Source organism: Lingula anatina, chromosome 4, assembly GCF_051362555.1.
Source record: "Lingula anatina isolate TDL-2025a chromosome 4, LinAna3.0, whole genome shotgun sequence".
Taxonomy (NCBI): Eukaryota; Metazoa; Brachiopoda; class Lingulata; order Lingulida; family Lingulidae; genus Lingula; species Lingula anatina.
In genome coordinates this window covers 18,186,208-18,199,517 of record NC_141770.1, presented here as the reverse complement: position 1 = coordinate 18,199,517, position 13,310 = coordinate 18,186,208, and the positions used below count along the sequence as shown (strand labels likewise).

The 13,310-nt window shown below is 39.1% G+C and overlaps 2 protein-coding genes across 2 annotated transcripts; both read left to right on the top strand.

Annotated features, from left to right (window-relative positions):
- Positions 1 to 642: 642 nt before the first annotated feature.
- Positions 643 to 3,241, top strand: LOC106174178 (uncharacterized). The gene is made up of 2 exons (XM_087012281.1): positions 643 to 920; positions 1,167 to 3,241. Exon 2 carries the CDS (start codon positions 1,186 to 1,188, stop codon positions 1,798 to 1,800), a length of 615 nt encoding a protein of 204 aa, XP_086868407.1. The 5' UTR covers positions 643 to 920; positions 1,167 to 1,185; the 3' UTR covers positions 1,801 to 3,241.
- Positions 3,242 to 6,703: 3,462 nt separating this feature from the next.
- LOC147762522 (serine/threonine-protein kinase 16-like) lies at positions 6,704 to 11,841 on the top strand. Its single transcript, XM_087012305.1, has 4 exons — positions 6,704 to 7,935; positions 8,209 to 8,257; positions 8,725 to 8,983; positions 9,206 to 11,841. The coding sequence occupies exons 3-4, from the start codon at positions 8,904 to 8,906 to the stop codon at positions 9,831 to 9,833; spliced, it is 708 nt and encodes a 235-aa protein (XP_086868431.1). The 5' UTR covers positions 6,704 to 7,935; positions 8,209 to 8,257; positions 8,725 to 8,903; the 3' UTR covers positions 9,834 to 11,841.
- Positions 11,842 to 13,310: the final 1,469 nt, after the last annotated feature.

The following is a 13,310-nucleotide window of genomic DNA, read 5'->3' as shown; positions in this document are numbered from 1 at the left end:
CTGTTATAATTGCTTAATTTATTAATTTAAATTTCATTTATTTTAATTTCATTTTTTATTTCATTTATCAATTGCTTTATTGTTTTCATAATCTACATGTAGTCACCAGAGAACATGATCAGTATACTGGAGGATTTCTATAAGGGGATAGGTATGATGCTGCCAGTTTTTTCTCCCCCCCCCCCCTCCCCCCGTTTTTTATTTTTTACAAATATAGTGGCTTTGTAAATTGAAATCCGTGTCTTCATCTTTTTTGTTTTTTACCAGCTCTCAATATATAGTGTATGGTGCTTGGATACAGTCACTTTCATTTTCTAAAAATTGTAGTTTCACTTATTTTGAAAATTATAAACCCTTTGAGAAAGTAGTTAAGTAAAGTAGTTGCCATGAAATATCCCCTTTTTTTAAATTGCCTTTCCATTACACATCGGAACTGTCTCTTCAGGGCCGTAGCCTGAGCAAAATTCCAGGGGGGGCAGTAAGCGGATACGAGGGGGCGAAGCCCCCGAGGGGGAAGGGAGTGTCCCCCTACCACGGTGTGGAAAATTCCATTTCCAGGGGGGGGCAACTGCCCCCCCCCTCCCTGCCCACCCCCCCGGAGGCTACGGCCCTGCTCTTTCTAAAACATGCAACTATTACACCATTTCCTATTGTTGTAATATCCAATTAAGCATGCAACCAACCTTAATTTACAGACAATAAGGGGGTTGATCTGTTCTACGATCAACCCCCATGCCCTGGTCTGCTTGATGCAGAAAACTACAAAATTCACCACCGACTGGGTTCCGGCTGCTTCGGAAGCGTTTTCCTGGCCTCAGAGCTGTCTACGGGTAAATTGGTGGCGATTAAATTCTTCAACCAACTCGAGAACCAACTGTTTGCCCAATTGTCGAACGAGAGTCAACTTCGCCAAGGGATAAGTGAGGCAATTTTGGGGACTAAGATTGCGCCCAGGTTTATTTTGTCTTTCTACCTCCCTTCAATGCATTTTGAATTTTGCAAGCTTTTGTTCGTAAATTTTGTTTGTTTTTCTTTCTTTACTATGATAAATTGATTCATTTGTGAATTATTACCTTTTCTTAATATCCATTTAATTTTTCATTCACAATAACAAGAACCCTTAATTGATTTCAACGCCATCAAATTGCTTTTCTCTTTTCGTCTAGGTTCGTTGGGTTGCTGCAGATGATGGAGGACCAGCGTCCAATCTCCACTCATGACACTGCCTTGGTTACCGACTTCGTCGGGGATGTGATCCAAGGGGTTTCCATCACCTTGGCTCAGGAGATCAGGAGGGTGCCGCCCGTGGCAGAGCCAGAGTCCTTGTGTGAATGGGCATGGGTGATGTTTCAAGTCGCCAACAAAATGGCACGACTGCACAGTATTGGGGTGATCCATAACGATCTAAAAGAAGACAATATTCTGTTACCTGGCCGTATTGGCACTTACCCTAGCCCATACATAAATGACTTTGGCAATGCTTCGTACGTCTCCGACTCCAATAGCGGATACAGATTCGATGTTCCCGACCCCTCGGAGCGACTGGCAAGGATGACAAGATGCCAACATTTAGCACCTGAAATATACTGGAATATCAAATCCACCACGGCAAGCGATGTTTACAGTCTGGGGGTAATTCTGCAGCGCTCCGGCCTTGTGGAGTTGATGGGGATAGAGGATTTTGTAACCCGCTGCTGCTATTTGCATCCCTTTGTGCGACCCACCATGAAGGAAGCGGCAGAAGTCCTCCTCTCTGTGGTGACAAGAGCACAGAGAGACTTGATAGGGAGGAGTGCCTAGCCAGTTCGAGCGCCTAAGGGAAGGAAAACCCTAACAGAAAACCCGGGCAGATGGAGCTCGTTAGCGGACAGCAATCGTCTAAGGGAAGGAAACCCCTAACAGAAAACCCGGGCAGATGGAGCTCGTAAGCGGACAGCAGTCGTCTAAGGGAAGGAAAACCCTAACAGAAAACCCGGGCAGATGGAGCTCGTTGCCGAACAGCAGTCGTCTAAGGAAAGGAAAACCCTAACAGAAAACCCGGGCAGATGGAGCTCGTTAGCGGACAGCAATCGTCTAAGGGAAGGAAAACCCTAACAGAAAACCCGGGCAGATGGAGCTCGTTAGCGGACAGCAATCGTCTAAGGAAAGGAAAACCATTACAGAAAATCCGGGCAGATGGAGCTCGTTAGCGAACAGCAGTCGTCTAAGGGAAGGAAAACCCTAACAGAAAACCCGGGCGGATGGAGTGCGGTAGCGAACAGCAATCGTCTAAGGGAAGGAAAACCCCGACAGAAAACCCGGGCGGATGGAGCTCGTTAGCGAATAGCAGTCGTCTAAGGGAAGGAAAACCCCGACAGAAAACCCGGGCGGATGGAGCTCGTTAGCGAACAGCAGTCGTCTAAGGGAAGGAAAACCCTAACAGAAAACCCGGGCGGATGGAGCTCGTTAGCGAACAGCAATCGTCCTTGGCTTAATCCTTAATGACATTTATTTGTCTTTGAGGATAACAGTGCATTTGTTTTTTAAAGCTAGCTGTGATATGTCTTCATTTAACCTCAAGTACATGTAGTTTGGTATGATAAAGCACATTAGTATTATGAAATACTTAAGAGACCCAATATAGTTTGCTCATGCTGAAAGAAATGTGTCTGTAAGATAATATGTCTCAGTATTTTCTATCACGCGTTTTAATGAAGAAATTTGTACTTATCATAGCACACATTTGTTAGCTTTTTTTCTGTAGACGGACCAATATGTCTGACGATATTAGAAATTAACGCGGTGTGTTTATTTAACATTAGGGTCTGTGATTAATATGTTAATATTAATATGTTTATGTTGACACATATCATATATTTATCTGACCATAGGCAACGGTTTGTTTATGACCAAAGATAAACTGTAATAATTTTCCCAATATTAAGTTGGGCATACTTCGACATTTTAGGGGAATCCATTCGAAGGCTGATGGCATTTAACGGAATACATAAGGACACCTTATTTCCGATAAGGAAAATATGACCTTCGTGGACAAGAAAAGAGGGAGATTATTCTCGTCTTTAGCCTCCATAAAATGTAATTTTGTCAGCGAATCAACGTTGGATGCAATTTGTATCACTATGAGATTTGTGTTTGATTTTGAACATCACGTGATTGTGCAAATGAAACGTGTAAAGATCTTTGAGATTTACTGTTGTTAGTACAGTCATTATATTGAAAATAAACTATTTTACACATGTTGCTATGTGTTCTTACAAGGCTCTTCTTCCTGACAAACAATGGCAGATTCAAGATTTCCTAGAGGGGTTTCGTTTTTATTGACCCCGCTCCCTCTTCCCTCCCTCTCCCGAAAAAAGGTATTTTTTAAATTCGATGCCTGGACGGAATGATTTAAATTTAGCATTAAATGAAATAATTATACAATAAAACATTAATAAGAAAGACATTGAAACAACTATGAAAGATATTTTGTAATGTAAAGTTAATGACGCATACTCGATTGACAAACCACATCTGAGATGATCTCACGTCATAATATCCAATGGCGGTGTAGATATGGCACTATTCCAAGACAGTCGAAGGGAAAGATCGTAAGAAGGTGTTTAACGTGACAGGGCCCATTTCTCAGTGGAGAATTGCTGCTTAAATACAAAATTCTGCAGACTTCAAGATGGTTTATCGAAACCTCTCTAGGCAACCAGTATTTGGGACACTTGACGGCTCTCGCGCTTTGCCCGTCTTGGAAACGTATATTTCCATCATTCAAAAATGAATACAGATGCAGCTTATAAGTATCATACCTGTTGAAATTTACCAAACACTTAACTTCACTACCAATTTCATGATAAAAGGTGACATTACGCCAAGCCATCTTTTCAAAAACCTATGAATTGTACACTAATCTGTGTTGTTTAAAAGAGTCCCATGCTGGCCGCTCAAACACCCCTGGTCGATTATAAGTACTGATTCCAAACATTGAAACTAGCAAATATTACTCTGACGCATATTTGTAGTTAAGAGACGCAAATTCCATTTTTCTACTCTTTTATCATTAAAAAAGTGATAAGCGCGTCGTAAACTTCCAAAACAGCGGCAAATACACATATGCGATTTTATGAAGGCAAAAAAGAAATTGCAAACACACCTTTAATGTCCAATGATTTACCATCTATAAAAATACTTTACTAATGAAACTTAACAATCTGAGTTTAATTTGTGTGGAAAGAGTACTCCATTTTCAATTGTCCTAAGTGCACGTGGTTCACTGAACTTTTTAGCCATTAAGAGCGCCATAAATATTTGTAGTTACATGTTACCGTAGCATGGACGTTATTAGAAAAGAGACAATAGCAAGATTCACTTAGGCCATGAGGACGACCAACTACTAATTAACTTCGGTGGACGCATGTTAATTAGATATCCGACCTTTTTCTCACGAGCTGCCACCGCAGGTTAGCTGCAAGCTTAAGTTAGGAAACGGAATTTTATGAAACGGTGCACGATACCCACCATCATCCGATACATATGATATGCGTCTTTGTTGTGACGTCCCTTTAAGAGAAACGTCTCATACCGCAAACGAGTGATACACAGTGTGTAAAACCGCGTTAGCATTTTGGCCGCATTCAGAACGGTTGATCCACGGACTAACTGATCTGTATAATAAATATGGCCGTCCCCACTTGAAAGCAAAGTCGCCTTATTCCCTAATGGTCCCGCCGCCTCCACACGCGACATCCTTGCAGGAGCTTAGCAACCTTTTAAACCTCGGCTTCGTGATCTAATTGCCAGGCCCCTGCAGAGATGGCAAAGGTGGAGACCATTAGGGGTTTAGGCGCCTTTGCTTTTAAAGGTACATACGAACCGAGCATCGGTGGAGCGTGGATTCCCAGTAACACATGTAAACCACTTCTACTAGATTCTTATATGACTCAAATAAATTTGACATGCCAAGGGATAAACTGAATAGATCACTCGATCAGCTGTAAAATACCTTTAGACTGCTCCTTTCTTTAAATTTATGGTTGTAAACTTAACCTACTTCCGTGACCTACTTTCCTGCCCCATTGACATACAGCTTAGAATGCCAGCAGAAAAATCTGTTCAAACATCATTTTCGGGTAAATTTAAACAATGCATTTTGGTAATTCTCTTAGTTATCCTACTTGAAACTGTATGCTGGCATTTGGTTGGTTTTTGTGACAAAAAATTGACTTTGTATGTATCTTTAAGTGGGTCAACCATATTTAATTCGCGGATCTGCGAATCAATTTTTTCCGAAAGCGGTCTGTGACTATTTACGAATGGGAAAAATACATGTATTATTTACTTGAAAAACGATCTCTGAGGTTACGCGTCTTGTAGCTGTCAGGAAGGTAAATCAAACTAGTAATTAAAAAAGTCATGGAAATTAATAATAATAATAGAATTTTTTTCATATTTTGCTGCAGAAATCCTAAGTCTTTTGGTGAAACAAGCTCCAGGAGTTTAGAATATGTGTCACTGATGTGTCAATGATAGGACATAAAAATGTGTCAGAATGAGACGGACAGATGAAGGACCCGCAATCAATGCAGGGGATGCTATTTTTGTTTGTCAACGAAATAAATAACCTTTACAGTCTGGTATTTACAACTTTTTGATCCAAGCAGACATTGAGCTCAATCTGGGATTACTGGACATGGATCTGTATCCTTCTCCTTGACAACCGACGGTAATGATACAAATAAGAGTCCAGTTTGATCATATATGACGGGTAAGAAAACTGATTTACAAATCTGAAGAGATTTTTGTCCAAGTCATGGCCTTGAAGCTTTGTTCTTTTTTATGTAAACTACATACCTGTAGTAGTCCTAAACATTATAACAAGCATACCCATTTTAAAATTGTGTATATACATGTATAAATAATGTATATAATATTGTCAAAGTTAAAGTAAAATTTATTGATAAAATGTGCTCCTTTCCCGCATTTTGTTCTATAAAAGGAATATAATTAAAAAAAGAAACAGATGGGAGATGTTTATGCAGTATTTACACCATACGCTTATTTGTTAATCAAAGCCCTGTCTGAAAAGATTTGCAATTCTGGAATGAGGAGGACATTTCAAGTCTCAGTCGCAACGTAACGTCATAAATGTTCAAACCTCCTTCTTCCACTGTGACGTCATAATACTTTAAATTTGGTTTGCCGCATCTCGCGTTATGCCGAAATATGGAACGATTCAAACTTATCATTTGTCCATAAAACATCTCCCATCATGTAGTGTTTATATATCCAAGAGAAATGTATTTCATTTGAGTAGGTTAAGCGAGGCCAAAAATTATGTTCACGCTGTAGTATTTATGAAATTGATTTTTATGAAATGGGGCAAGATTTATGTATAATACCCGTCATCATCCAATAAGCATGCGTCTTTGTTGTGACGTCAGTTTGTCGGAACCGTCTCCTCAGACAACCGTCACACCGCAAACGAGTGATACACATTGTGTTGAACCACGTTAGCATTTGACTATTTACGAAGAAATTTCTGTCATAAAAGAAGAGCAATATGCCATTAATTGTAAGTTGCACTGTGTATGTCGTTGACAAAATATTTTCAGTATGTGTTTTGTGGACCATTGTAAAAGAGAGAGTGAGAGAGAGATGAGTTGTGGAGGGGGGGGGGGGGGAGAGGTAGGAAGCATCTATTTCATGGCGATTGTACAACATATAAGACAAGCCGTTGTTCTTGTGATTTCAGCGTATGCCAATTAAAGTTGTGTTGATCTATACCTACAGTGAATAATCTCAAATTTTCTTTTAAAATCAGACGGAAAACAGAATATTCACTTGTGAAACAATCTCCTTGAGGTTACGCTTCTTTAAACAGATACGGCACTTGGCAGGGAGGTTCATAAAACTAGAAATATGAATAGTGATGGAACATATATATTTTTAATATTTGGGTGCAGAACATTCAAGTCATTTATTTCTACTTGCTTTATAGCCACGTAGAAGTGATTGGGATAATCTCCTATCTTGCTTTGGTCTTAAAAGAGGCCCTGGTAAGTTGAAAATAAGTCTATGATATGTTTCTGGTCTGTCGAAAGAAAAGAACACGGTAATGTTTAGAATACACAGTTGCGTTAAAGGGAACCATCTCAGTTAAACGTAACATGCCTGTACCCGGCCAATATATACAGTGTCTTTGCTTACTCAGCATACTACATTTTACACCAGTTACTATTTATGTCACATGATTTATCAAATATCTTGCAGCACAAGGGAGAAGGAGTCCTCGTGATACTGGACCGAGAGCTCCTAAGAAGCTGGCCCGATTTCGGCGCTGGTGTCAGAAGAAACTTGGAAGGGTATTTGCATTTTACTTATGTTTCAAGTACATTCGGGTTTTCTTATTGGGTATACACTTTAAACAATTATGATTTAATTATGCCTGTCTGTTTACTCCTTTTTCTTGCTTTCTTACCTTGTTTCATTCTTTCTTTTTCCCTCTCTTTCTCATTACCTCTCTCTTTCTTTCTCTCTAGAATTCCTCCAGCTCTACTTCCACTACTCCAGATTTACCTGAAATTAAAACATCCCACGTGGGAGAGGATCTGGGTAGAGGACCTCTATTGTGTCGTTCAAAATGGATTTCTTTATAAGTCCTTATATGACAGGGACTATAGTCCTTGCTCTCATTATTAACGTGAAATAAACTTAATAAACCGCTTGTCAGTTAATTCATGACAAATTGTTAATTATAAAGAAATATATTCGTCATTCATCATCGAAAAAAATAAAACATTACATATAACGCAGATTAATTCATTATTTTTTTTTGCAGTGCTCGAATCGGTAAGTTCCGAAGAGCTGCCAGAATGTGACTCTGCCCCAAAGATATCAGGAGGCACATACACCGTGACTGTGTCCCCCAGTCCCGATAGTCCTAAGGTTTGTGTTACTGATATAACCTTTCACGTCAAACGTTGATACTAATTTTTCCTTTATTTTTCATTTTCAAAGACAATGTTAAGACTGTTTGCCCAGCTTGCTCACTCACGATATTTTTGTTGTTGTTTTTCACTGTTTTATTCCCTTACAAAGATTTATATGTTAAGCTAACTGTTACTCAGACGGGGCTTATATTTTCCTGTATGTCTTTTAAGTATATTATATTTATTTATTTATTTATTTTAAAATTTATCTATTGTTTTTATAACCTAGTCACCAGATAATACCATCGGTCCATTGGAGGATTTTTACGTAGGGACAGGTATAATGTTATTATCTTCCTTTGTCCTTTCTTAAACAAAATATTGAATTAATTTATCTAAGTCTCGGTAAAAATTCACGCACCACTGCTTACAAATCGGTTGGTAGTGCACTTCGTCAAGAATATGTGCAAAACTTTTTTTTTTCATTTAAATATTTTTAGTATTGCTTTTTCTTTAATTTTGAAAAAGATTAAAGGCATCCTTGCGTGGTTAAAAAAAAAAAGAAAAAACGAAGTAAAGTCAAGCGGGAAGCATTGTGGAAATGCTCTTCATTTACCTGCTTCATATGAACACTGCATCTGCCACAGGTTTATTCCGAGGAATATTTGTCGTTAATTTTTTCTTCTCTCTTTAGAACTGGAAACACATCGAATCACGTTATTATTTCTTTAAGAATAAAAACTGTTGAAATCATTATCTTTGTGTCCATCAAATCTTTAACCATGCAAACTTTGTTGATTTACAGCTATTAAGGATATTGATCTGTTTTTTGATCGAGCCTCGAGTCCCCCATTGCTCGAAAACAAGAACTTCAAATTCCTCCGCGAAATTGGGTCCGGCTGCTTCGGGAGCGTCTTCTTGGCCTCCGAGGTGTCGTCTGGCAACTTGGTGGCCATTAAATATTTCAAACGACTGGCTAACCAGATGTTCACCCAGGTGGTGAAAGAGGCCCAGCTCCTCCAAGGAATAAGTGAGGCAGTACCGGGGACCAACATTGTGCCCAGGTATATTTTGTCTTTCTTTCTCCCTTCAAGCATTTATTTCATAATTTGCTTTGTGCCTTTCAATACATGTGACATATTCCTATTTTTGTAAAATCATAATTTTATCGACTAAATCATTTTTAACCACATATGCGTACAATCTTATTTTCATTTTCCAACTATTTATTCCCTCACGTAATGTATATACTTATAACTCAGCTATATTTTTTTGCTTTCGGCTAGGTTCGTTGGGTTGCTTCACGTTAATGTGGACGAGCGCCCGGAGCGCTGTAACGACACTGCCGTAGTCACAGACTTCATTGGGGACATGAACCAAAGGGTGTCCATTACCTTGGCTGAGGAGATCAGGAGGGTACCGCCCCTGCCAGAGCCGGAGTCTTTGTGTGAATGGGCATGGGTGATGTTTCAAGTTGCCCGAAAAATGGAACGACTGCACAGTCTAGGGGTGATACACAATGACTTGAAAGAAGACAACATACTATTGTCTGGCCGCATTGGTACTTACCCTTGCCCCTACATAAGCGACTTGGGCAGTGCGTCCTACACCTCTGACCCCGAGGGTGGATTTAAGCAACGTGTCCCCGACCCCTCAGAACGACTGGCAAGAATGACCAAATGCCCACATTCGGCTCCCGAAATCTACTGGAATATCACTGCTAGCACCAAAAGTGATGTTTACAGTCTGGGGGTAATTCTCCAGCGCTCTGGCCTTGGGGAGGTGATGGGGATACAGGAGTTTGTAACCCGCTGCTGCTCTCTGTACACCCCTGGGCGACCCACCATGAGGGTAGCGGCAGAAGTTTTCCTCTCTGTGATGACAAGAGCACAAAGAACCGACTGGGACAAATAGCTGGGATATGGGAGAGCACCAGTGCCACCGCCTAGGGGAAGGAAAACCCCTACAGAAAACCCGGGCAGATGGAGCTCGTTAGCGGACAGCAATCGTCTAAGGGAAGGAAAACCCCGACAGAAAACCCGGGCAGATGGAGCTCGTTAGCTTTCAGCAATCGTCTAAGGGAAGGAAAACCCCGACAGAAAACCCGGGCAGATGGAGCTCGTTAGCGAACAGCAATCGTCTAAGGGAAGGAAAGCCCCGACAGAAAACCCGGGCAGATGGAGCTCGTCAGCGGACAGCATTCGTCTAAGGGAAGGAAAACTCCGACAGAAAACCCGGGCAGATGGAGCTCGTCAGCGAACAGCAATCGTCTAAGGGAAGGAAAACCCCGACAGAAAACCCGGGCAGATGGAGCTCGTTAGCGAACAGCAATCGTCTAAGGGAAGGAAAACCCCGACAGAAAACCCGGGCAGATGGAGCTCGTTAGCGAACAGCAATCGTCTAAGGGAAGGAAAACCCCGACAGAAAACCCGGGCAGATGGAGCTCGTTAGCGAACAGCAATCGTCTAAGGGAAGGAAAACCCCGACAGAAAACCCGGGCAGATGGAGCTCGTTAGCGAACAGCAATCGTTTAAGGGAAGGAAAACCCCGACAGAAAACCCGGGCAGATGGAGCTCGTTAGCGGACAGCAATCGTGACTTGTCACTTGCTAATTGCAACAACGTACGGAAGTGCACCCTGATACCAGAGATATTCTCGCACAATTATGCATATGCTGTTTAAATCCATCAATAGAACCTTGCCCGTATTACGAATTGGAAACTGTTAGCTATTAGATGAAAATTAAAGGGCCTATGGAAAAACATGTATACGTAAAGTAAAAAATAAAGTTAATTAGTAAAGAGGTTTGCAAGGAAATGAAAGAATATTCTTATGACAAAAAGAAAAAATAATCGGAAAAAGTTGGCAAGTGTGTGTCGTCTTATTGTTAATATATTGAATATATAATATTTTATTTTTTATTTTCAATTAAGCGCACGAACATGTTTGATTAAAGACTTGTCTAGAAAGAGTCTTTTTTTTTTTTACTTTAGATACATTTGTGTCTATAAGAGCCGATATTATAGCTTTTTGTCAAAACGTTTAATGTGAAGTATATTCACTTGACTTCAAATACAGTGTAGTTAGGCTTGCATATTTTATCATATAATAAAACACATAAGCCATACTCTCTTATGCAATAATTATAATACGCAATGCATTGCGTATGTTAGCATTCGTCAGTGATTTTGATAGAAGAATTGCCTCTTGGTGACATCTTAGTAACTTTAGACACATCTGAGGTATACTGCAGAGGCAAATAAATAAATAAATAAAATGATAATTATGATGATGTATATGTGAAATGGTCCGTTTTCATTTGAATAAGGCATTAATTTCATCTTCTATACAGTAGGGTCTAAAATAGGCGGCTCATTACTTGAAAAGAGACATACGTAAAAACTATGTTTCGTTATATCGAAACAATAAAATCGTTAAAACTTGGTTTTCATCTTGGTGCTTCTCTTTATCAGAACCTCTTATCTACGCCTCCACCATTTTTTAAATTTAAAACGTTTTGAACATGTCATTTAAATTGTTAGATTCCTAAATATGATATTAAAATCCAAAGTTAACGAGCTTTATTTTCAATATTATAATTTTATAAATTCAGTGCCCTTAATAATATTCAGGGGTGGATCCAGGATTAATCGTTTTACCCCCAGAAATCAAATTTTTTGACCAATTTCCACCGTATCCATATAAAAAACCCCACGTATTCATTATTACGTTCCAATATCAAATTAAGTATTTATACTAAGAATAGGCCGCCAAATTAAAACAATTCACGACAGTAAAAGCCAAAACCCGTCAAAATGGGGCCCTCCCTATATAAGAAAAATATAGGAAAAATTAAATCCAAACGGATTAGTTCCACATGCTACAGAACAAAAATCTCATGTGAATTTTTTAAAAACCAGGATTGTAAATTTCAATAAATTTGAACGATAAAATGTAGGCTGTTGGAAACAGCTTGGATGGGTTATTTAGAAAATACTGGTCATTTTACAACTATTTAAAATTTAAGTACCACAAAAAACTGTCAATCAACAAAACATTATTTACGGATCAGATTGAATTTTAAAGTCCTCAAACACTAAAAATAACTCATTTTCCATTATGATTACTACTATCCTTATCATTATAATTTCATAACAAAGTGAAAAATAAAACGCCGAATTACAAGTTTTTTTTTTTTTTTTTTTTTTTTTTTTTTTTTTTTTTTTTTTTTGAGTTTTCATATAATATATGTACGAAGGAGCGTGGGTTCCTGTGTTTGAAACAAAGGCTAGACTTCATAGGTTGCTTTCAGGCGGATGCTGTGCTGTGAACAATCTCGTTGAGCTCCTGAAAAGATTAAATAATGTTTACAACTTTGAACTAAACAGACAGCCTCTCTACATTCTAATATTGCACGTAATATCACAGGGCAGAGGGCACATACATGGAATGGCGTGCAAGTTTATTAACTAGTCTGATGTTCAGGTTTAGCTAACGCAAAAGCAAAATTATGATCTGGAATTAGTTTATGATTTAACTAATTGAGGCCTCTTGTTAAAAAAGTAACATTGATAGCACAACCCGTTTCATTTGCAGGGTGGGTGAGGTTATTGCTACAACTGTTAATATATTCCTCTTGATATTAAAAGTTATAACACGTGTTCAACAGTTGTAGTACACGTTGACGCATTTCAGAGAAAGAGATCATTTACAAATTCTCTTCGAAAATTATAACAAATGTATTGCACAAATTTTTCTCATACTTTTGCGCCTTAAGTATTTAATACTTTTGGTTGATGAAGAAATACATGTACTGATACTCACAAACATACATACGTGTGGGGTGTGGGGTTTGGGGCCTGCTCAAGGGTCCCGAAAATTTTTTGGTTTTCTGGAGAGCAAACAGTGCTCTTTGGTAGGCCTACGGTTTAGAACTATGATTTAGCTAGTCAAAATTTTAGTTTCAAGAGGGGAATATTGGTGTGAAATATTTTTCAGAAACCGAAGGAGGGTCAGGACCCCCCTGACCCCCTCTTCTAAATCCGCCACTGAATATTTATGTACAAAAAAAATAATAATAATAAATAAATAAAGCGGCCAGTTCTTTTTAAGGTTAGTTCCCATGCAGTGCGCGGGAGTGCTGTATTTATGTGCTGCTATAAATGTAAATTAACTCCTAATTTGGGGAAAGGTGCTTTTCCTTTTCTGTACTGGTTTTGAAGTATGAAACTACCATGCTTAAATTTTTAAGATCTAAAGAGCTCAAATTAACGTAAAAAACCAAAGTGAAAGGTTTGTTTCAAAAGAAACAACTTGCGTCAGAATTTCTCAACTATCGCAACTAACACAACTCTCACCAGCATTGCAGTGGCCCATATTTGAGTTGAGAAT

Excerpts from the sequence above, each read along its gene's own strand:
- LOC106174178 (XM_087012281.1), top strand. The coding sequence starts at position 1,186 with ATGATGGAGGACCAGCGTCCAATCTCCACTCATGACACTGCCTTGGTT.
- LOC147762522 (XM_087012305.1), top strand. The coding sequence starts at position 8,904 with ATGTTCACCCAGGTGGTGAAAGAGGCCCAGCTCCTCCAAGGAATAAGT. Across the intron at positions 8,984-9,205 it reads GGGACCAACATTGTGCCCAG|GTTCGTTGGGTTGCTTCACG; the intron begins GTATATTTTGTC and ends GCTTTCGGCTAG.